The sequence below is a fragment of the Poecilia reticulata genome, chromosome 12 (genome assembly GCF_904066995.2).
Source record: "Poecilia reticulata chromosome 12, P_reticulata-male-v2, whole genome shotgun sequence".
In the NCBI taxonomy this organism is placed as follows: domain Eukaryota; kingdom Metazoa; phylum Chordata; class Actinopteri; order Cyprinodontiformes; family Poeciliidae; genus Poecilia; species Poecilia reticulata.
This window is the reverse complement of record NC_088841.1, coordinates 91,640-115,808: the sequence shown is the minus strand read 5'-3', so window position 1 is coordinate 115,808 and position 24,169 is coordinate 91,640. Positions and strand designations below refer to the sequence as shown.

General features: G+C 38.3%; 1 protein-coding gene across 3 annotated transcripts in view; it reads left to right on the top strand.

Moving 5' to 3' along the window:
* Nucleotides 1–24,169, top strand: part of chd1 (chromodomain helicase DNA binding protein 1) — a 101,179-nt gene that overhangs the window by 16,433 nt on the left and 60,577 nt on the right. For all 3 annotated transcript variants that reach the window (XM_081614063.1, XM_081614061.1, XM_081614062.1), the window contains exons 6-18: nt 2,809–3,077; nt 3,322–3,547; nt 7,010–7,110; nt 7,193–7,371; nt 7,584–7,708; nt 11,306–11,522; nt 11,605–11,694; nt 11,795–11,985; nt 15,413–15,601; nt 17,879–18,041; nt 18,870–19,022; nt 19,133–19,204; nt 19,285–19,434. In XM_081614063.1, the coding sequence (XP_081470189.1) occupies nt 2,809–3,077; nt 3,322–3,547; nt 7,010–7,110; nt 7,193–7,371; nt 7,584–7,708; nt 11,306–11,522; nt 11,605–11,694; nt 11,795–11,985; nt 15,413–15,601; nt 17,879–18,041; nt 18,870–19,022; nt 19,133–19,204; nt 19,285–19,434 (2,125 nt within the window). The remainder of the gene's footprint in view (nt 1–2,808; nt 3,078–3,321; nt 3,548–7,009; nt 7,111–7,192; nt 7,372–7,583; nt 7,709–11,305; nt 11,523–11,604; nt 11,695–11,794; nt 11,986–15,412; nt 15,602–17,878; nt 18,042–18,869; nt 19,023–19,132; nt 19,205–19,284; nt 19,435–24,169) is intronic.

Sequence of the window (24,169 nt, the reverse complement as noted above, 5' to 3'; positions counted from 1 at the left end):
CTGCCTGTTTGCTACACTTGCAGTGGAGATGAAGACGGTCCATTCAGGAGAGCAGAGCTGCACCAAACTTTAACGTGGAAATGCAGAAAAACGAAAAAAACAAAAGCAAAAATTAAATTGTTAATGCATGTCACCATGAGAAAAACCTACTGGGTTTTGCTTAAAAAACTTAAAAAAAAAAAATTAAAATCACACATTTTTGTCTCATGAAATGAAAAAATTATTTGCAAAACAAACTTTATTTGTGCAAGTCAGAAATCTTTTCTTGCTATTCTAAGTTTTTTGCTTGTGATTCTCACTTGACGTCGTGAGCAGGGCCTAAAATCACAACAAAAGATTTATGATGTGTGCAAATAAATGTTTGTTTGGTAAAAATGAGTTATTTAATTAAAAAAAGATTTTTAAGGAATCATTACAATTCCAAAAGTTTTGATTACAATTTTATTTTACTTAACTGAGGTTAGTTTTTTTTTCATTGAGTAATTGGGAAACAAATTTAACTTCATACTCTGAGAACCAGACCCTAAATGGTACTTAAAGTCTGGATTGAGTCTTTTTCCCCTTTATTAATGACACACATTTATTACATACATTATATCTATCATGGTAATTCAGGGTGAGTTATTTTTCATTCTAAATGAATGTCCTTGTTGGACTTTAATTTAAGTGTTATTCTCCTTCAAGATGCATTTACCTAATGCTAGAATAAATGAAATGTACGTTATGTAGCAGAGAAAATTAGAAGATCGGACATATATCCATTATGGAGATGATCAGTTTCGGACGGGCGATGTGCCTTATTGCATAATAAATACTGAAGAATGACTGATATCAAAAAAAAATCTGAATGCTCTCTGGTATTGTTCAGGGGCCGGGCCAAATGTGGGGGCGGGCCGGAACCGGCCCGCGGGCCGTAGTTTGGGGACCACTGGTTTACAACAACCACCTGCTTCGCACCCCGCCCAGCTGAAAGAAATGTGCCACAGGCTATGACGCAAATCTTTGTTGACGGAAATGTTGACATTTTATATTTATTCTACACATTTTTATAGCATTGGAAAACGTTAAGAATGATTGTGTCATGTTTGTCGTCATACAGAAAACATTAAAACAAAAAATATATTTCCCATCCCATCTTTTCCCATTTTCAAACATTTTTGAAAAAGCTCCAGGGAGCCACATGGGCAGCGCTAAAGAGCAGCATGCAGCTCTAGAGCCGCGGGTTGCCAACCCCCCGTACTAGGGGTTTAATGGTACACAAAAATCTCAGTTTGGTATGGACTTCTGTTTTAAAGAGAATCTATCCATCCAGCCATAATTTCTTCTAATAAATGTAATGTTCTAATAAGAATATGATCTAGACCAGGGCTGCCCAAACTTTTTGAGACCAACATCTACTTTTTCTCTCACCAGCCGCCTGAGATCTACCTCATGACACAAAGACATAAAAATAGCAAATTAAACTCTATTGACTTATTTTATATGCGAATAAACATCAGTTATAGCAGAAATAATAAAGTGACAGAAAACCTAATCCAGTTTCTTCCTCAGTGAGATTCTGACACTGGGAGCTGGTTACTGGTTTCTCAGTCAGAAGCTGGTTGCAAACCTGACGCCAGCAGGTGTCAGTCAGTCATGGTGGATCTGAAATTTGGTTTGATGACCTCGATATGAGAAACTACAGACTGATAGGAGGAACCAAAGAGCCCAGTAAGGGTAAAGGCAAATCTTCTGAAGTCGGGATATAATTAATTTAATTTCACATAATTATCGTGGTAGAATTTGTTAAAACTTAATTAGATATATTTGTCCTATTTGATGTTTGTTGTGACGTATAGTCACGAACGAACGAGGTAATTAGTCCAAGTTTGTCATTTATTGAAAGTTCAGAAACTACAGCAGGTGTAATGAGCCACAGCAAAGGTAAAGAAAGGTAAAACAATCCGAAAAGAGATCAACTCAAAACCACTTCTACCTTTTTACTCTCTCTCTCTCTCTTTGTCGTTTAAGCACACCCGTTACCGTGGCAACCGCCTGCGCCCCGCAAGCCAAGCAAAGATTACATTAAAAACACAACATTCAGTCCGTTACATATCAGGTTTCCAGGCTTGATATTTATTTCTCGATTATTAATAAGCCTCTCATGAACACAGCGGTGGTTAAGTAGCTAATTTAAACTCCTGCTCTGTTAGTCAGTCGGTCTTTGAGTCGCCTTTTTTTTCTTTATTTTTTTTGTTAATGGAACCGAAACGCACTGAATTGCGCAACACCTTGTTGAAACAATAATTACTGAGATTATTAATTTTAACATGTTTCGTTGACTTTTTATAATTATTCTTTTTTAATGAAGCTACAAACGTTTAGGATCTTAGTGAATATTTTTGATAAGCCTGCAGAAGAGGAAGTGCTGGTCTCAGCGTCCTGGCGGCGTTCAGTTTGTCACCTGCTGCCGAGATCGACTCAAAACCTTTTCGCGATCGACCGGTCGATCGGGATCGACGTATTGAGCACCCCTGATCTTGAACCTAAGCTGTCCCACTTAAATATGTGGGATAGCTATATTGCAAGTGTTCAGTGTTGTCTCGGAATTTGTAGGTTGTGCTTATATTTGAGAATAAAAAATGTTTAAATTACTTTGGAGTGGTTTTGTTACACAGATAGTCTAGTTGTAATTGAAGGCACCAATATGGAAATCTTGTAATTGCACAATTAAGTTTATGTAGAAGCTGAAATAAAACTAATCATCATACTTGATGACATCAACTTTGAAGAAACCTTGACCACTTTTCTACTGCTCTCTGATTTTAGGATGAATTCTCGAAATGGAAAAAGTATCAGTCAGAGAAAGAAATCCCAAAAGTGTTCATCTTCTGAGGATGAAAACAACTACGCAAAGATAGCATGTGGAGGGCCACGACGACAGGCTACTGTCAACATAAGTTATAAGGAAGATGAAGACATAAATACAGATTCTGATGATTTGGTGGAGGTTTTGGGTGAAGATGTTCCAATGCCTGAGGAGGAAGAGTTTGAAACAATTGAAAGAGTAATGGACTGCAGGCTTGGACGAAAAAGGGGTAAGAACATGTCTTTACCTAATCAATAAAGTATATTCTAACTCTGTTAGATTTAATGAATGAATATAAATATTGAAGATTAGTTGGGGAAATGGAGGAGTTTGATTAAGACTGCAGGTTTGCTTTGAGGAGTCCTGTGCAGTTTTATACTTCTCATCTTTGAAATTAAATAAAAATCCAAGTGAGGATGATTAAGCTTGGATATTTTCCCTAATTATAATGTTAATTTTTTTTTTATTTTCAGCAACAGGAAGTTCAACCACTGTATATGCTGTAGAAGCAGATGGGGACCCCAATTTTGATTTTGATTCAAATAAAGAGACTGGCGAGGTTCAATATTTCATTAAGTGGAAAAACTGGGCACACATCCATAACACTTGGGAAACTGAAGAAACACTAAAGTTGCAAAATGTCAGAGGCATGAAGAAACTGGAAAACTTCAAGAAAAAGGAACAAGAGAAAAAAAAATGGTAAGTGGTTTTTATCTTTACCTTTATTTACAGCACTGCATCTGACACTTTCCACTTGATAATGTATGGCTTAGATTGAGAATATCACCCCTGTGTGTGTGTGTGTGTGTGTGTGTGTGTGTGTGTGTGTGTGTGTGTGTGTGTGTGTGTGTGTGTGTGTGTGTGTGTGTGTGTGTGTGTGTGTGTGTATGAGGTCGCGCTAGACTTTTTAGTTCTCCGTCATTTTGACCGATAGGATAAAAAAAAATTGGTCATGTTCTATTTTTACCCGTTATAATCACATTAACATCGGCTATTTGGCCGCATTTTTATGCGGTTTAGTTAATATTCGCCCAGTTGAACCGTGAATCCAGGTCCCATCACACCTAAAGCAGATGCATGTAACTTTTTCTCCGTAGTTACAAAAACCACTGACTGTGGCCCCAATAACTCATAATAAATGAGATGAAACGACTCCCCTTAAATTACCAGCACTTCACCTGCTGGGTTCTGAACGCACAGCCTCACTAATTCCTCCTGGTCACATCTACAGAGAAATCTGCACTGGTTCATCAGTCAGTTGGATCTGTCTGATCAAACCGATCAATTAAACTTTTTTTTTTTTTTATAACCTGTGCGGCGCTTTTGCGAGGATTTTTTTTCTTTGCATGGTTTCACTTTCCCGAAACAGCCAGATGTTATGTCTGCCGTGCTTCTGAGCGCCGCTTTCCTTCTGGGCGCGGGAGGGTAACGTCTTCAGCTCCGTTTGTTTAAACCGCAGGGTGAGTTAAGTTTAATTCTTCACAGCGGCGGAGCCGCGTCCGCCTTGGTTGTGCAACCGCAGCGCATGTTACGGTCTAATTAACTTTATTTATTGCCTCAAGATAAACTGCCGGCTCTTCTGTTTAGACCAGTGGTGTCCAAAGTCGGTCCTCAAGAGCCGGAATGCTGCATGTTTTGGTTCTCTCCCTAGTTTTAGTAACAACCTTTTCAGCATCTCAATGTTCTTCTTAGGCCTCTAATGAGCCATCATTTGAGCCAGGTGCATTAAACATGCAGGATGCCGGCTCTTGAGGACCGACTTTGGACACCACTGGTTTAGACTACAAATGGATTAACTCAACATTGCATTCTCTTTAGTTTTCTCTGTTCTGTATGTAATGGTGACTGAAATTAAACGTGCCATTTCAACTAAAGGTTTGCAATGCATTTCTGAACCAGACGCTCCAAAGCGTTCGGTCCATAACTCTTCAACACGCTGTCAGCTCCCGGTCAGAAAGACGCATTTAGTTCAGAGTCCATGAGGTGATATTCAGAAAGGATTTTTTTATTGATTGATTTTAGTTGCTTCTGCAATGAACTCTTTGCATAAAGTCTATCATGTCCTCGCATGTGCACCAGTCAAGGGTGTTAATTATAATCTGTCAAATGACGGGCTTTAATTTTTCCCGTCGTTTAAAAAAATAACTGGTCAAATACGGAAAATATTCCGTTAGCGCAACCTCTTATATATATATATATACACACACACACAGGGGTGGAAATACATTTTTTTGTCCACCAACCACAGTTTACTTTTAATTCTAAGGTTTTGAATTACTGTTTTTGGTGGTTTTATAAAATTATGTAACAATGAACTTTAAATTGTTGAATCTATAACCTATGAATTAAACTTTTCCATGGTATAATCTTTTGGAAAGGGTGTACACACACACACACACACACACACACACACACACACACACACACAGCGGTGGAAATATAAAATTTCTCCACCAACCACAGTGGCTGGTAGAGAAAATTTTTTACTGGCCACTCAGACATTTCACCAGCCTCGATAACAAAACCCCACCAGGACAAGCAAATGACATAAAAGATGAGATTTATTCTTAACTCTGAAAACCGATTTACTGACAATAAGTTTACCATTTGTATGAATATAGACTAATTTAACATAAAGCATGGATACCTTAACAGAGGAGTAGTGCAGTAAGTTCACTTGAAGTAATTACTAACAGCAAACTTTAACTACACATCCCTAACATTCTTGCAATCATTTCCACATTTTGGCTACAACCTCCCCAGATAGTATTTATTGACGATGTGTCTAGTTATTTTTTATGCATTTTTAAATGGTATCAATAGCTATTTTTTAACTGTTCTATTTGTTTCCCCTTATTATGTTTTGTATTGAAATTCACAATTATTCTTATTAAAATATCTCGACGTGTCCATTATTAATTCAGCGTGGTCATCATTACTATGTTATTCCACCAGTGTTTTTCTGACTGCCTGCTAGCTTACATGAAGGTTTCCTGCCTTCAAAGTCGAATGCTGCCTGCATTTGACTTTGAATGAACTTTTCCTTTTTCACTCTATTTGATGTATGTGGTGGTGTGAGATTTATTTGACTCCTATTATTTATGAGAACCTTAATGTTAGATATTGTTTTACTGATTGCAGGTTTTTCAGTTGTCCTTTTGACTGAAAGCTGCTATATTGTGCCTGCAAATATTTGGCATATTTTGTCTAAATTAGGTGAATTTATTGCCAGATCATTTTTCCATTTTGCCAGATCACATAGTAACATTTATACTTGTATATATTTATATTTGCATGTATATGGATATGTATGTGTATATGTTGCTGCTGTTTATTACTCCTAATAGTTTTAAATAACTGACTCCAAACTAAGCACCTGATTTTCTGTTTTCAAATTTAGTCAATACAAGTCATTATCACAAGTATCTGATAAAATTTTCATTTTCATTTGTTGTTAAAATATTATTCTCTTCACCTGAGTGTCCAAGACATGTGGCTGCAGATCCGATAAGACAACAAGTCAGTCATCGAACTGCAGCCTCAGGTGTCCTGGTACCAAGAGCACATATGGACACCCTTATGCTTGAACATGGTGTTCGTTATGGACAGTCCATGACGAGCACAGAAGTCCCAACAACAGAACACCACTCAGGTTCAGACCACAGGACCATTCCTGCCAATCACACCCCTCCAGGTCTCATTGTCATTGTCATTTCCTTTATTTCCTCTGCAAGGGAAAAATGTTTCCATTGGTTTTACTCGTCATAAGCGCCACTTTTTCTAGTTCCTCACCAAGGACCTGTCTGCCTTGGGTGACTCTACAAGGGGCATAAAGCCCCTGACAACATAGCTCCTAGAATCACTGGGACACTCAAACACCTTCACCACGAGAAGGTGGCAGCCCATGGAGATATCACTTACTCTTTTAATTTTATTATTTCTATTGCATTACTTCCTTTTCTTATTCGTTCTTTATGTTCTTCCCGTTTTGAATTGCTTTTTTTCCTGTGGTGTCCTTCAATCTCTAGAAAGATGCTAGAATAACTTAATTGTTTGTACAACATCATGACAGGTTTAAGAATATTTTTTTACATCAGACTTTTAAAATGTTTATTGTAATATAAATACTCAAATTCATTTTAACTGTATCTGTTTCTTTAGGTTAAAGGCAGCATCACCAGAAGATAGAGAATATTTTAATTGTCAAGAGGAACTGATGGACGACCTGCATTCTCAGTATCGGCTTGTTGAACGCATCATAGGTATTGTTCTATGATTACTCTGAATGTGTTTGCTAACCCTGAGTTTGTGTGATCCAATAAATGATTGAAATGTGTTGTGCAGGACATTCAAATCAGAAGTCAGCTGCTGGTTACCCAGACTACCTCTGCAAGTGGCAAGGTTTACCATACTCAGAGTGTAGCTGGGAAGATGGTGGTCTGATTGCCAAAAAGTTCCAGAAGTGCATTGATGACTACATGGGCAGAAATCAGTCAAAGACCATTCCCTCTAGAGATTTGAAGGTAAAGTTTCAGAATAAAATGTATGTTCTGTAAAACATTTTTTCCCGTGACACTTCATCAATAAAAACAGATTTACTGTGCATATCATTTAAACTTGGTTTGCTTAGTTATGTCAATTCTATTGAAATGTATTTAGTATTAGTTTTTAGAAGATGTTTTTAGATATCAGTATTCCACTTAAAGAAATTCAAATGAGGATTTTGTTTTATTAGTTGATGAAACAGAGACCCAGGTTTGTACCAATGAAGAAGCAGCCAGCTTACATTGGAGGTGATGGACTGGAGCTCAGGGACTACCAGCTGGATGGTTTAAACTGGATGGCCCACTCCTGGAGCAAGTATGACTCAACAGTCTTTGTCATTTAGTGATTTATCCTGCATCTTTAATGGGAAATCTTCTCATTCTATGGAATTCCTTCATCTATTAGTGATAAGGATCGCTACGGTTGGCACACATTGCTCAACTCTAGCTTGAAGTGAAAAACATTTTGCCAGCTAGAATCTGAATATCTAAATGTATTAGACAGCAGGAGAAAGTAAGGCTTTATTTTAAATTATTTAGATTTGAAGCTAAACCATACTTTTAGGAACATAGCAGTGACAACATCTACCTTCACAAAGCTTTTCCAGCATCATCATCTTCTCATAACCTCTCTTCTGCTTAACTCTCTTTGACTACACTGTAACAGTCCTGGTAACAAATCAGTGCATTTGAAATGACCCTGATATTTGAGCTTTTCCTAAGCAAAAACCTTAGACCAAAACTATACAACATGGAACTTCATTAATGTTCAATCATAATAGTAAATTAAAGCTGCAAGCGGCGTTGGAGGCCCTCGCAGCAAAGCGCGGCGAAGGCCTATTGGCAACCGCGGGGTTCCAGCACCGCCACTCTCTCGCCACCGCTGACACTCTCGCGCAGTTCTCGCAGCCTTGATGTTTAATGGTGAATGGCCAGATTTGAGGCTTGGCCACACCCACATGCTTTGACATAGGAAAATTCCTTTGATAACTTTTGACCCTCAATGCCTCAAGACTGTGCTGACCGAGTTTGAAGCCTGGAACTGGAAAGCTCTAGGACGAGTTCACCCAGATACGACATCAATGAAAAAGACAAAAGGGCGACTTTGATCCAAAATGGCCGACTTCCTGTTTGGTTTGGACCATGGCTCCAAGAGACTTTTTTGTAGGTCTTCACAAGGTACACATGTGTACCAAGTTTCATATTTGTGTGATAAAGCATGGCTGGGGGCTGATTTAAAAAAAATATTCTAGGGGTCGCTGCGGAGGAATTAGGCCACGCCCACCAAATATTAAACTGAATTCCTGTTAGGGGGTGGACAATGATTGATCTCAGTGAGTTTGGTGCAGCTGGGCTGAAACGTGGAATCTAGAGCAAAATGTATGGCGTCGGCGTGATGTGACTTGGCCGCGCCGCCATGGCCACGCCCTCCGCTGGAAACTCTAAAGCAAGTGAGACCAACTTGTTATCAGTCATCTGACACAAGATCATCTTGATTAGGTCAAGTGAGCCAGAGTTGGATCTTTCCAAGTAAAAAAAAATCTCTTCCTGTTCTGAGGGGGCGGGGCTTAGGTGAGGTCTGACTCTGACAACATAGGATCGTCAGGCATCCAACCAGGATCCCTCATAGCAAGTTTGGTGCCAATTGACCTTTTTATGAGAAGGTTATAGCATTTCGTTTGTTTTGGCGAGTATGCCATGTTTGCCACTCTGCCACGCCCCCTGAACATATACAAAAAGTCCATTTTTTTCATAACTTTTAAATCCCCATGCCTTTCCTGCATTCTGACCAAGAATGAAGTCGATTGGTCGAAAATTCAAGGAGGAGTTCGTTAAAATTCGACATGGGAAAAATTTGACCTTTGACCCGAAATGGCCGCTCTGCTCAATAATTAGTTGCTTGGTGACAAACACATGCAAATTTCTTTCACATATAATATATTTGTGAATGTATTTTGTTTTCTCAGCAAATTGCTTTTCAATGACCCTTGAGGACAAAAGTAACCCTCCTCCTTTGGTTTATTTTTTGTAAGGGTCTTTAATATTTAACATTTTTTTGAAACACTAAATTTGGAGTTTTCATTAGTTGTCAGTTATAATCATCAACATTTGATGTACAGTGATCCCTCGTTTTTTGCGGGGGTTGTGTTCCGAAAATAACCCGCGATAAGTGAAATCTGCAAAGTTACCTTTATTTTTTTACAACTATTACAGAGTATAATTAAATACTGTACATTGAAACCAAAGAACAAAATCTGTTTACAGGTCAGCGGATGTGCGTGTGCATCAATCACAGCATTAATGTCATTAAAGCTTCTCCTCCAAGCTGCTTTACGAGATTCACAGCTGTATCTATGACAGCCTCAGGCCACAGTTTTTTCAGCAGGCATTCAAAGTTTCAGTTTCCATCTCCTGAATGGCCAATCTGTATTACGTCTATTTTAGCCAATCAGGACGCAGAACACAATGCATTGTGAAAAAAAAACTGTACAAAAAAATCCGTGAAGCAACGAGACCACGAATGGTCAACCGTGTTATAACGAGGGTTCACTGTATATCAATCTGTGTAATGTATTAATATAATATACAAGTTTCACTTTTTGAATGGAATTACTGACATAAAACAATCACGATATTCTAATTTTGTGATCAGCACCTGTACTTTAAGAGAAAATATGAAACAATGTTAGCTCAATGTTTGCAAAGCAATGAAAACAGCCCTGGGGTTTGGGAGGATGCAGTTACTCGAGCATGAAAGTTAAAAATCAAAATACTTACAGATATTACTTCAATGGAGATGTCCGGGGCATATATTGTGGTGTTACTTGTTGAGCATTTTTAAAAGGAATATTTCCTATTATATTAATCAGTGCGTCCCCCAGGGACATGGATTTTTCTACCACCACAAGGATCTAATAGAAGGCTGAGTTTAGCAATAGTCAGCCTACTGTTGCCAACTTTGCAGCTTTTTTGCTATATTTAGTACAGAAGCAAATCGAAATGGGTCGAAATCAGTCTGGCTTTTTAAATATCGGTGATCAGCCAGAAAACTGCAATCAGTGCATCCCTACTTTCTTTTAATTACAGCAATCAGTCTGTAAAACAATTGACTGGAGTAATCTATGTAATGATCATTAATACCAAAAATATGGTTTACTGTATTAAAGAACTTAAAGAGGTTTTGTATAGCTCTGCATTTTTGACTGAACATTCTTAAGGAAAAAAAAACTTTAAAATATTCTCTATTAATCTTTCATAAATTGTATTTATATATATTTTAAATAAATAAACAAACACTCCTGACTCAGTGCATATGAGCGCTGGTGACAGAGTAGAAGAGTGTGCTTTCGTCCAGCTGCTGTCAACTTTGGCGTTGGCGCTTTTGAAGCGCCAACGCCAAAACCACGCCAATCCCTACGTGGTTGTTCGCAACCACGTAGGGATAGAAATTGTTTATGATCAACATGATCCGACGTTACTTTGATAGGCCAATAAAATCAATAACCTAACTGTATATATTTCCATACGAGTACAATTTTTATTCTGGTGACTGTTTATAAAGCAATGTTAAAAAAATCCCTCTGTTTTGAAGTTATATATTTGTTTGGCCAAACCCAAAATAAAAAAGCAAAATATGTCAAATATAATCTGTGATGTTCTTATTGACGTATTTAAAAAAATATACAGTGAAAAATGTATCACCTACCCGTATTGCAGTGAAATTAACTTGACTGTTTCTCAGATGTTCGAGGAATGATCAGTTCTTAATGACTTAACTTATTGGTTTTGCTTATTGGAATGTATAAATGTCCTAATTTAAATAACTTATATTTTATCTGTTTAACAATCAAAAGTACGAGAATTTGTTAAACATTTACATATGTTTTTTTTTATTTTTTATTTTTATTCATAGAGGCAACAGTTGTATTCTTGCTGATGAGATGGGCTTAGGAAAGACCATCCAAACAATCTCTTTCCTCAACTACCTGTTTCATGAGCACCAGCTGTATGGACCATTTCTTCTAGTGGTGCCTCTTTCTACACTTACATCTTGGCAAAGGGAAATACTGTTATGGGCCCCACAGATGAATGTTGTCGTCTACCTCGGAGACATCAACAGCAGGAATATGGTAGGCTGGTGTAGAGTAGGTATAGCATTTTAGCCGTTTATTTACTGACAAGAAAAAGTTACGATCTGTTTTTATTGAACAGATACGAACACATGAGTGGATGCATGTCCACAACAAGAGATTGAAATTTAACATCCTCCTCACAACGTACGAAATTCTTCTAAAAGACAAGGTCTGCTTCATTTCTAATCCTATCTGTATATTTCTTTTTTAAAGCTCTACAGAAATGTCTATGTAAACACACATATACTACCTATAAAATGTTTGTCCAGTCATTTCTAGGTGGTGTTAACTGGGCCTTCATTGGTGTGGATGAGGCACACAGGCTGAAAAACGACGACTCTCTTCTATACAAAACAATGATTGACTTCAAATCCAGTCACAGGCTTCTAATCACAGGAACACCTCTGCAGAATTCCCTAAAAGAGCTCTGGTCATTGCTCCACTTCATTATGCCTGAAAAGTAGGTTGTATTTATTGTTCCTTGGTATAAAAGTTTTCTTCATGTTAATGTTGTGTACTCCATTCATATGCATATACTTTTGTTTTTGCTAGTTAGGACTATTTCAGTCAGATTTCATCATTGATGAGGCAACAAATGTTATGGATTTCCCTATCAATTTTGTTTTGGTTAGTTAACAATTATGAAACTCACTCCCCTCTTTCTTTCCACCTTTTCTTCTCAGTACTGGTACAATCCTGAACCTTCTCTAGTTTGTAGACCTTGAAACCTCACCTTGGTGTCTCTACATTGTCATGTTTTCAAGCAGTAAAGAAAACGACTTGTTAAATGCAGCTGATTGCTTTGGAACCTACAAAAATATTGAAAGCTTCTTTCCTGAACAGATGAAATATGTACACCTGTCACAATAACAAATATTGCTGAATGATAAATTGTCCCAGAAGTTATTGCGATAAACTATAATGTTGTTTGGAGACCATTATCAGTGGCATAATAATGCAAGAACACATTCTCAAAAATCAATAAAGTTTAAATTCAGATGAATATTTAACCCTGGAACTGGAAGACATTTTAAATGCCTAAAATACATCAACAAAATAACGGAAACATCAAATAAATAATAATAATAATACATTTTATTTGTAGGCGCCTTTCTGGACACCCAAGGTCACCTTGACATAAAAACAAGCAAATAAAATGAATAATAAAGTTCTTCAACCAAAAGTGAGTTGAGACCAAATCACCAGACTGAAAACTTTTGTCATCCAGTTTTTCGTAGAGGGAGAAAAAAGAACAACAAAAAAAATTTATAAATCATACAAATGGAAATTGAGTTTGTTTGAATTTATCATCCGAATAATTGATTTGTTGCTTATTGTAACTGGCCTAAATATGTTTTTCCATGTGGGATAAACCTTTCACTGGTCAAACTGTCATGAATAATCTCCACTGGAAATAGAATAATTCAGTTCAAGTTTGACCAGTCTATTTAGTTGTTCTAAAAAAAAAACAGTGCCAGACTAATTCAGTCCAATGTCCTTAAAAGTATGAGATTGTGAAATTAGTCGTCTAATTAAGTTTGGTATTTGCTACTGCTTGCAATGTGTACAGAAATTGGGGCTGGATAATACTACTAAAAACTTATCACAGCGTAAGCTTTTGATATCAGTCGATGCTGATAATTGTCTATTGATAATTGAGTAGTTTTTATGTCTTAAATATTTTAAATGCTGACAAAATGGTGGCATGACTTTTCCTTGTTTATCCACAGTTTCACTCTATGCTATTATCTATTTTTAAGCCGTTATGAGGCAGAGTGGCCAAATTTGAAGCTGCTGCACAAGTTACTCAACAGGCTGTTGCTAGGTAATCAAAAAGTGAGTGCGTTGCTTGATGCCACCCACCTTTCTTAGCTCACCATCAGAGGTTGAGCAGCTAAATCCTTTCTGCTGCCTACATCTCCTAGAATGCTGTGCTGAATCAGAGTTCAATGAATATTCCATATATTGAATATTCTCTCAGATATTTTTATCTAATAGAACAAAAATGTTGATTTTGAACACCTTCCAAATCGACCAGTTTGAGTGAAAGGTGGTGCTGCAATCCACTTAAGGCTTCAGAGATTAAGCCGCCACAGAGCGCGAGGCAGCCAATGCGCAGCATCCTGGCAATGTGATTGGTTTAGGGTTACCCAACTATGAACTTGACTTTCAGGAAGCACTCAGCTCCGCTGGTGTGCAGCGTAGCAAAACGCAATAAAGACATGCTATTACTGTTGTACAAAAAAAAACCCTATTTAAAATAAAAACAAGCAATGCTTTTGCGGGGTCAGGTAAAGCCTGGCGGCCCACCAGGCTTATAATACACTGGGGGAAACCTTGAAGTATTTTTGAATTGAATGGAGATTATAAAGTAATTGAATTAATTGAAACTGCTTGTGACAAATGTCAGAATTAAGATTATTATTATTAAATATGAAAATTCCAATCTACCTTTGAATCTACCTTGTTTTTGTATGGTTTTCATTTCAAAATAATAAAAAAAAAAACACTATGAATTCAATTTATGAGTGTCTCAGGTTAGTTAAAAAAAAAATTCAGTTCAACCCATCCAAACCAAGTTCATACTGAGCATGCATGTAGTGACAGATTGACAGATTGGTAAAACTCTCCTATAACAGGAAGAAACCTCCAACAGAACCAAAACCTGACTCAGTACAACACCTCCAACTGCCTCTGCTTCGAAATACCCTGAATACACATACAATGCACAATAAATTAAAATACTCCACATTTGAGGGTAAAGTAAAGCTTTAAACAATATTTTAATAGTGGATATCTATAAATTTAATGACTCAAAATAATAGAAAATTTGAGTGTAGTTATTCTCTTTTGTACCTGTAACTGGGCAATGTATCCCCAGGATACAGACATTTCGTGTTTTGTTATCGAAGCTATTTAAATGTAATTCGTTTTTTTCAAAAATGTATATTAAATCACTCAAAGAACAACATTTTACAAAATCAAGTCCTTTCACATCAGTATGTACAGTGCCTAGCGAAAGTATTCAGCCCCCTTGAACTTTTCAACCTTTTGCCGCTTTTCATGCTTCAAACATAAAGATTTTAATTTTTTATTATTTTGTGAAGAATCAACAAGTTGGGACACAATCATGAGGTGGAATGAAATGTATTGGATATTTTAAACTTTAAAAAGTAAAAAACTGCAAAGTGGGGCGTGCAATATTATTCGGCCCCTTTATTTTCAGTGGATCAAACTCACTCCAGAAGTTCAGTGAAGATCTCTGAATGATCCAATATGGTTCTAATTGACTAATGATGATAAATATAATCCACAGTGTGTAATCAAGTCCTGTATAAATGCACCTGCTCTGTGATGGACTCAGGGTTGTTTTTAAAGCACAGAAACATCATGAAGACCAAGGAACACACCAGGCAGGTCCCAGATACTGTTGTGGAGGAGGTTAGGATTAGGGTTAACCCTATCCAAGTAATCACATGCCAATAAGCGAATGTGGTCAGCTGTCAATCAAATCACTGCAATGCTGTACCTGGCTCGGTGCAGCTAGTACTATCACTGAAGTAGGTAAGAAAATCTGAGAACAGCCGGTCAGAGCCGCGCCTGATCTTCTAATGGAAAATGAATCTGGCCGGGGCGGACCAGGACCGTACCGGTTAGAGGCACTCCAGTGGAAAATCGCCTTAATGGGCTTCAGACTTATTCTGACTAGTGGCCAATATGTTTCATAATCAGGTTTTAAAATGGTGCTTGCAGAAGATGTTTCTGCAACTGTGTTTTATCATAACTTACTCCAGAGAAGCACTAGACAAACTAGCTTTAGCTTTATTACATCTCACAGTAGAAACCATCATTATTCAGATGTCTTATTTTCCACTTGTTTCCTTAAGGTTTCACTCCTGGGAGATGTTTGAGGAGGACCATGGAAAAGGCAGAGACTCTGGCTACACCAGTCTCCACAAGGAGCTGGAACCTTTCCTGCTGCGTCGTGTCAAGAAGGACGTGGAAAAATCTCTGCCAGCTAAAGTGGAGCAGATTCTCCGAGTGGAGATGAGTGCTATCCAGAAACAGTACTATAAGTAAGAGCAATGGAATCAATATTCTTTAGAAAATTGATATTTAAATTCAGTTTTTACTGTAAACTATGAGAACTCACTTATCTGTGAAGAGAATCAAGAGAATTTGTATCAGCAACATACATTGAACAAAAATATAAATGGCCCATGTCAAATATAGTTTTATGAACATTTGGGTTACGCAATATATAGAGAAACTGAAAATATATTTTCAGTAATTACTGATCTTCATATTGTCATTGATATCATCGTGGTATGGCCATTTGGCTTCTTGCAAACATGCATGTTTGCAAGAAGCCATGTTTGGCTTCTTGCTGCAAGGCAACAGCAAGAAGCCAAACATGGCTTCTTGCTGTTGCCTTGCAGCAAGAAGGTCCTGGGTTTGATTCCAGGCCTTTTTTCCGCATGGAGTTTGCATGCTCTCCCCATGCAGGTGTGGGTTGTCTCCGGGTACTCCGGCTTCCTCCCAGAAGCAGTACTATAAGGTCTGAGGTTACAGACAGTCTGAGGTGTGATGCATCTGTTGTGCAGACCAATACTCTCATCAGTGTATGTGTCGCTGGTTTTAGCTGATGGACGAGCCGGATGTGGCGATCTTGTGCTGGAGTGGTCACACGTGGCCAGCGAGGATGAGGTTGATATGCAGTAGTGCCGGTCTGTTGGAAACAAACTCTTAAACGGCCTACAGTCCAATTATGGACATTGAGCTGTGCAGCTACTGCTCTGGAGGACATCCCTGCATCCAACATGACAATGGCACGCTCCTGCATAACTTGCGACATTTGAAGCTTTATGACTTGTGATAAAATTTGACATTTTGGGGTGGCCTTTTATTGACCCCAGTCCAAGGATTGTCCAGCTGTTGTTCATTTTGTCTGATTACCCACTGGACATGCTCTACCCATGCACTGAGTAAAAAAAAAAAAAAAGCCTTAACTTTATTACAGCTTTCACATCAGTATGTATCTCAATGACTACTGTTCACCGACAGCAATTTGGGTTAAAAAATGATACACAAATCAAGAGAAATATTCCTTTTGTACAATGAAATGTCAGCAAATGCTCATTTACATTTGTTAACATTGGCTTTTATATTTTTGTTCAGTGTAATATAAATGAGATGGTAGGAAAATGTTGTCGCTCCTCAGCACTGTCTTTTTTAACTTTAACTTTATTTAAAATACTCCACATTTGAGGGTAAAGTAAAGCTTTAAACCATATTTTAATAGTGGATATCTATAAATTTAATGACTCAAAATAAAAGAAAATTTGAGTGTAGTTATTCTCTTTTGTACCTGTAACTGGGCAATGTATCCCCAGGATACAGACATTTCATGTTTTGTTATCTAAGCTATTTAAATGTAATTCATGTTTTTTTCAAAAATGAATTACATTTTTGAAAAAAATGTAATTGGTACCATTGGTACCGGTACAATTGGTACTGTAATTGGTACCATATATGGTACAATAGACATTTGGCCTATGGTAGAGATCTCTATTCAGACACATTCTAGGAAGCGTGTGCAGACCAGCTTGCCCATATGTTCACCTTCATCTTCAATACGTCACCATATCAGACAATCATAACCCTAACCCACTGCTCAAGGAGCCAACCATCACATGTCTCAATGATGGTAGAATAACACCCACCATCGTGAAGTGCTTGGAGACGGTGGTTACATCATTTCCATATTACCTCCATTATTTAACCCATTCCAGGCTGAGATCTTTCAACATTTTGTAGAAAGTTGCTGGAGTTGTTTTATCAATCTGTTGTTGCCAGCGTCTTGTCATATGCAGTGGTGTGATGGGGCGGAAGCATTTTCAAGGCGATCTTTCCAAGCTGGAGAAACAAATCAGGTGGTCTGGCTCAGTTGTTGGCACAAGGCTGGACTGTCTGGCAACAACAATGCAGAAACTCCGGGCTATTATGGACAATGCCGGCCACGCTTTGCACATTGTCATCAGCTGCCAGAAAAGTGTGTTCAGTGGGAGACCTCGTCTTAGAAAAGTGCAGGGCCAACAAGCTGATGAAGGAGTCCTTTGTCTTTTGTCATGCAATTAGACATGGAAACTTTTATGATTTTTGATTTTACGTAAAGTGCTCTCCAAATATAAGTAACAACAACAGCAGTATGATCACCAATACGTTATGCTTCTGATATTCAATAGTAATATCAGTTTTTGGTTTGTTAAAATAAGGACCTGCAAAGCTGCTCGAACTTTTAGTATTATGTATACAAGTTATAATCTTTAACTTTTAAATATGTTTTTGATCAGATGGATTTTGACCAGGAACTACAAAGCTCTGAGTAAAGGCACAAAAGGCAGCACATCTGGCTTCCTGAACATCATGATGGAACTGAAGAAATGTTGCAATCACTGTTACCTTATCAAGCCTCCTGATGACAACGAGTCTCTGAACAAAATGGAAGCTTTGCAGGTAAGATTTACACATGAAAATAAAGTGTAGTAAAATGCCGTTTCTTTAAGGCATTAATTTCAATAAATTAATTGCCTTAGTTTTAATGCATTAAACTTTTTTTATGCTTTTCTTTTTTCATATTCTTGTGTTTGTGGTATGCCTGTTGAAGCAACATCTGCAAACAGCCTCCATTATTCATGTTTCTGCTGTGTTTTGTTCTTATTGTCCTGCTGCATGGTAAAATTCCTCCATATTAGTTTGTATGCATCTCTCCATAAAATGGCAGACAAAATGTTTCTGTGCACTTGGGAATACATTTTGCTGCTACCATCATCGGTTACATCATCAGTAAAAATGTCTGAGCCTGTTCCAGAAGCAGCCTGGCCCAATCCATGACTTTACCTCCACCATGCTTCACAGATGAGGTTGTGTGATCATAAGCAGTTCCTTTTTTTCCTACACACTTTGGTAGATGTAATACCATAAAACTGTATTCCAGAAGTTGAATTTTATTCCATATTGCACATTCCTATATTGTTTCTGTGTGCTCACAGCTCCATGAGACATCACAGCCTGCATTTGTGATTGGTCAGAAGTGTCTCATTTCTGTGGATTTCTGACAGTTTTCTGTGAAATATGTTTGTTTTCAAAGAGGAACACACTTGGAATTTAGTAGAAAGATGCACTGTACTTATTATCTCACTTGTGAAACAGATATGATTGTTGCCTTTTTACTGCAATGTTTTGTCTCCTTCTACAGTATTTTTACAGTATTTCAAACAAATATCTTTAGCTTTCAGTAATGATTTCTTAATGAGCTAAAAGCAATATTTGTCCTCCTTAAAGCAACTGGTCCGCAGTAGTGGGAAGCTTGTGCTATTGGACAAACTCCTGGTTCGTTTGAAGGAGCGAGGTCACAGAGTTCTAATCTTCTCCCAGATGGTACGGATGCTCGACATTCTGGCTGAATATTTAAAGAGCAGACAGTTCCTCTTTCAGGTATTTACACACAACGCTGACCAGATTTTATGTCAGAAATAGATACCTGTGTGTATGTCTGAAGAACCAGATGAAATGGAAACTAACGGGTTGTTTTCGCTTTTTTGTAGAGATTAGATGGCTCTATCAAAGGAGAAATACGGAAACAAGCTTTGGATCATTTTAATGCAGAGGGCTCAGAGGTACTCTGTTTGATGCACTGAATGTAATGAAATTAAATTTATTCCCTTGACTAAAAGTGAATTTCATCCTTCTTGTTCAGGATTTCTGCTTCTTGTTATCTACACGTGCGGGTGGACTGGGTATCAATCTAGCATCAGCTGACACAGTGGTGATCTTTGACTCGGATTGGAATCCCCAAAATGATCTTCAAGCTCAGGCCAGAGCCCACAGAATCGGACAGAAAAGACAGGTGAGCATAAATTGTTTAAATTGTCCATTTCTGCTCATATTTGACTTTTGTTATGAAAGCAAAGCACATGGACGTGTGTAGTTAGTTCTTGAAGACTTCTGATTTGCATGTTTAAGGACATGATTGGCAGAGGAAAGGCAATACACCAGTGAAATAAAAAGAGAAACATGAAGGCAGCATATTTTAAAAGGATCCAGAACTAGCTGAACATGTTGGCCTAAATATGTTGCAATTTTCTTGTTACCTAAAAAATTGCTGTTTGTGATGCACCAAAATTCATAACTACTTCAAAAATGTACGTCTTTTGTTACATTTTTCACCCATGAAGGTCGCCATTTTTTCACCGATGGGTTGATGATGTGTTTTGGTCCATTCTGTACTGGAGTCTACAGAGTAAACACAGGAAGACTCACTTTACCAGATTAGTTGTTTATCATATTGCATTTGACTGGTGTAATTTTAGATAATGCCACACTGTGACACTATCGACTGTGATTAAAAAAGAATAATAATAATAATAATAATAATGCAAATCTGGATAATTTCCCACATGAAAGAAAGGAGAGCGGAGTGGAACACAGCGAAGGACCTAATCTGGACCCTCTACATTTTTCCTCAACACTTTGAGTCATTTATACCAGCAGAACTAACGAAGGCTCCAACAGGTGATCATTACCTTAACAAGCTCAAATTAAATGCAGTGTTGCTGCTGAGAGAGGCAGAGCTGGACGCTCTTTGAGATGTTAACAGGAGCTATACTGCCTGTGGTACTGAAACCACCAATCCGACCGGACCCCTGGAGGTCTGGTGTCGGTGGTAACAAAGTCCGGTGTCGCTGTTACATCGCACCAGACTCTAAACAGCACAATGTTGCCAAACCGGACACAGCTCTACAGACGCTGGGAGAAACATCAGAGACGATGGAGCTATTATACTGGAAATGATAATTTAGCTAGAGCACCAGTACTGTGAAACCACTACCAACATCGAACAAAGTTTGGACCCTAAACAGTTGTTGCCTAACTGGACACAGAGCTATAGAAGTACTTACAGGATCACACAGTCCACCAGAGGTATGTGTCATTCATCGTTTCATTTATGAAGCTAAAGGCAGCAGCACCAGCAGCTCCTACGGCCAACTCTGACCTCTTCCTCTGTTTGGTCCTCCTCCTCATCACCTCTTGTTTCTACGTTCTGATCGGTTTCAATGCGCTCCGGTTCAAATTAAAAAGGCTTAATAACGTTACTCCATCACTGGCTGGAGGACCATAGCATGTCATTTACCCAGAATGCACTGCAGCGTGAACAACATGGTGACATTCCTGTGAAAATATTTTATAAAAAATTATAGAAACTAAATAACCTACAGTATTACTGTGTTGTTTTTTTAAAATATTTATTTAAATATTTCTCAAATAAGGTCTAATTTTATAACTAATCATGGTTCCCTTTAAAACCTGGTATGTCCTTGCAAGCTAGAATGGTCAGTACCATCCCTCAGGAGGTAAAAGTGATTGGATCTCACATGAAAGTAAACTTATCTAATTTAAGAGGTGCTGTGTGTAATTTTGCTGATCGTAAACTCAAATAAATCACTAAGGATTTAAAAGGCATGAGTGCCTTGAATGAACACAGCATGTCTGGGCTGAGGAAATGGGCAGTTGTGGCTAAAGACACTTTGGGCGAAACACTCTATACTTAAGTAAATTTCGCTTAACGAAACTCATCTGTAAGGCTATGGAATGGACCCCTTGTTATACACGTGTTGGGCACCACAGCCATCCATCATCAACTAGAATCTACAAATACTTGTATCTTAGTCAATTGTTCAGACGCCATAGCAGGGTTTCCCCCAGAAAACTGTCTAAGCCCGGTGGTCGGGCCGCTGAAGCAGTCCACCGTGTTTTTGTATTAAAAGATGTTAAGTAGACAGGAAATGTAAAATTGTTACTGGGTAATATAATATTAAAAATAATAATAAAATAATATAAAACCAACGTGATGCACGACTACAATATGAGCGCTAAAGCTCCTCACCAGGCTGAACCTGCATGATGAGGTTAGCTCTGGTTCATTAACCACTAATGCTCCGCCAACCGGGAACACTGACATGATCCTTACAGAGAAGACAGAGCCACACGCTGGGCAGCGTGTTGAGATTTAAACATTGCTCATAATTGTTTGTTCACAAAGATAAATCATTTTCACCGCTCCCTCAAGGCACCTCTGAAATGTGACTACAAGTTATTCCTGTGGTTCACATAGAGCTGCGCAACCAGAGTTAACTCGGCAGGGTTAAAACTCCTACCTTTTTTTTTTTTTTTTTTAGGTTTTTGTTGGCTCTAGTGGCCTTTATTTGAAAGTAGTTTGACAGGAAAGAGGGTTATGATAGAGGGGGAAGACATGCGGCAAATGTCACCAGTCCGGGAATCGAACCTGCGACTACCGGCATGAGGACTAAGACCTCAATAACATGGGTTGGGCTTTGCCCCTGTGCCACCACAGCACCCCTAAACTCCTACCTTGATGTGGAGTTCGCCAAAGGCATATAATTCCTCACAGGGGGTTCATGTAAATATCCATACAGGCTGTGATGTCAGTAACGCGTTACTTAGATTACTCATTACTGAAAAAAGTTACTAATGTGTTGCTATTTCAAATCCAGTAGTCAGACTACAGTTACTTAATGAAATCACTTTGCATTACTGTGTCTTACTATTTTCTTTAGTCATTTAATGTTATTTCTTCTACGCCTCTAGGGGCGTGATCGCTGTTTCTATGCGAAAGTATCAGCAGCGACAGAAATGTAAACAATGGAGGGAAGAGGGAGATGCATGTTTGTTGCTGGAAAAACAGGAATTATTTTAAGTTTTGCTCGTCAAGTCCGATTATTATAAGCAGCTTTGGGTTTGTTTTTTTCTATAGTCGCTTGCAGATTTAATGAGTCGCGGGTTGCGCTTTTTAGGCTTAGAAGTAAGCAGACATAAACCCCAGAATTTGTCTGACATCTAGTTAGTTTTAGTCAGACTCTCCCTGTCCATCATTTCCCGGATGACCCATCACGCTGCGTCTTTGTTGATGTTAATATATTACCTGTGAATTACATCGAACTTCGAGTTGCGCTCCAGAAAACTGCAAACATCGAGATTAATATGAACAGTGCAATAAACATGAAAACAGCCACGAATGAACGAGTCCGTAAAATTGTTCAACTAAATGCCATTATAATAATTAATATTAAGATAAGTGTCACAAATCTGTGTAGCGGGACATCTGAGCTGTGGAGCCGCAGGAGGAGCTCTGTGCGCTGCGCTCTGACACCAAACGCAGGACCGTAATGCACAACCTGGAGGCTGGGGGGTAAAATTCTATTTATAGTTTTCCAGACAATACTGGAACACACAAATTACAAGTTATTTTTACAGATCAATGTAATTTTCACAGGTGGTGGAGTGTTAGCAGCTAAAATAGTTACTTTTAATGTAACTTAGTTACTTTCCAAATCAAGTAATCGGTAATCTAAGTTACTTTTTCAAGGAGTAATCAGTAATCCGATTAAAGTTACTTTTTCAAAGTTACTGTGCCATCACTGCATGCAGGTCAGCCTGCGTCCAGTTTGAGTGAAAGGAGACGCGCACGGTAAATTTTAAAGCTCAAGCAGCGGTAGCGGGAGAAGGCAACGCGCCAGCAGTGTGATTGGTCTGCTCTCCGGCTTTAAATGCATAAAATATACCCTTATCTTTTAGAAATGAGTCTGCGAGTGAAACTCTTAGAACAACAGAGTAGTTGTTCTAAGCGATTACATCGCTTGCAATCTGGCTTTAAGATAAAAAAAATAAACAACTAAGTGATTTATTTATTTATTTTCCCCAGTTACAAATTTTTCTAAAAATAAAAATAAGCAACACTTGGCCTGGCGGGGGGCCTAGCAAACCATGGCGGGCTGCTAGGCTTATATTACACTGGGGGAAACCCTGACCATAATATGCATTAATGCAAACAAGGGAAGCTGTCTTAGTCCTACTGCATTAGCTAATGTTTACAGTCTTCCTCATTTTTGCTGTTGAGGGTAGAGCCAATCAGAGCCAAGGAAATCAAATTGCACTTCTGGATTGGCTGCTTTCCAAACGGTATTCTATAGCACATCAGGTAGCACTGGGCTGCTTCCCAAGCTGCATATTCTTCTGAATATTTTAGATATGATGTACAAAAAAATGCAAATGGGCATCTTTTCTGCACATAATTTGAAGTTTCCTTCCACAGAAAAGTATATGAATAGGTGAATACTACACAACCCACATATTGAGGCCTTAGTCCTCGACGCGGCTGTCGCAGGTTTGATTCCCGACCTGGTGACCTTTGCCACATGTCTTCCCCCTTCTCTCAACCCACTTTCCTGTCAATTCACTATTGACAGGAAAATGGCCCCATTTGACAGACATTTCTGATAAGGTCCCACCTCTCCCTGAGCTGTGATGTGAGGCTTCTTATTGGATTCAACTGTCCCAGAACTTTAGCACCAAAACAAGTTGTACTATGAGAAAACTTTGAGCCATATGCAGTTCATACAGACTTGAGGTGGAGTATTGTTGGAGGCTTAAAACCATCACTTGATGTAACAAAGTCAAGTTTGTGTCACAGAGTCTCAAAAGAATTACCCCCGGTGAGGCCATTGGATGTGATTAATGTGCCAAAGTCAGATTTCAGAGATACGGAAGGCAGTGACAATATGTTC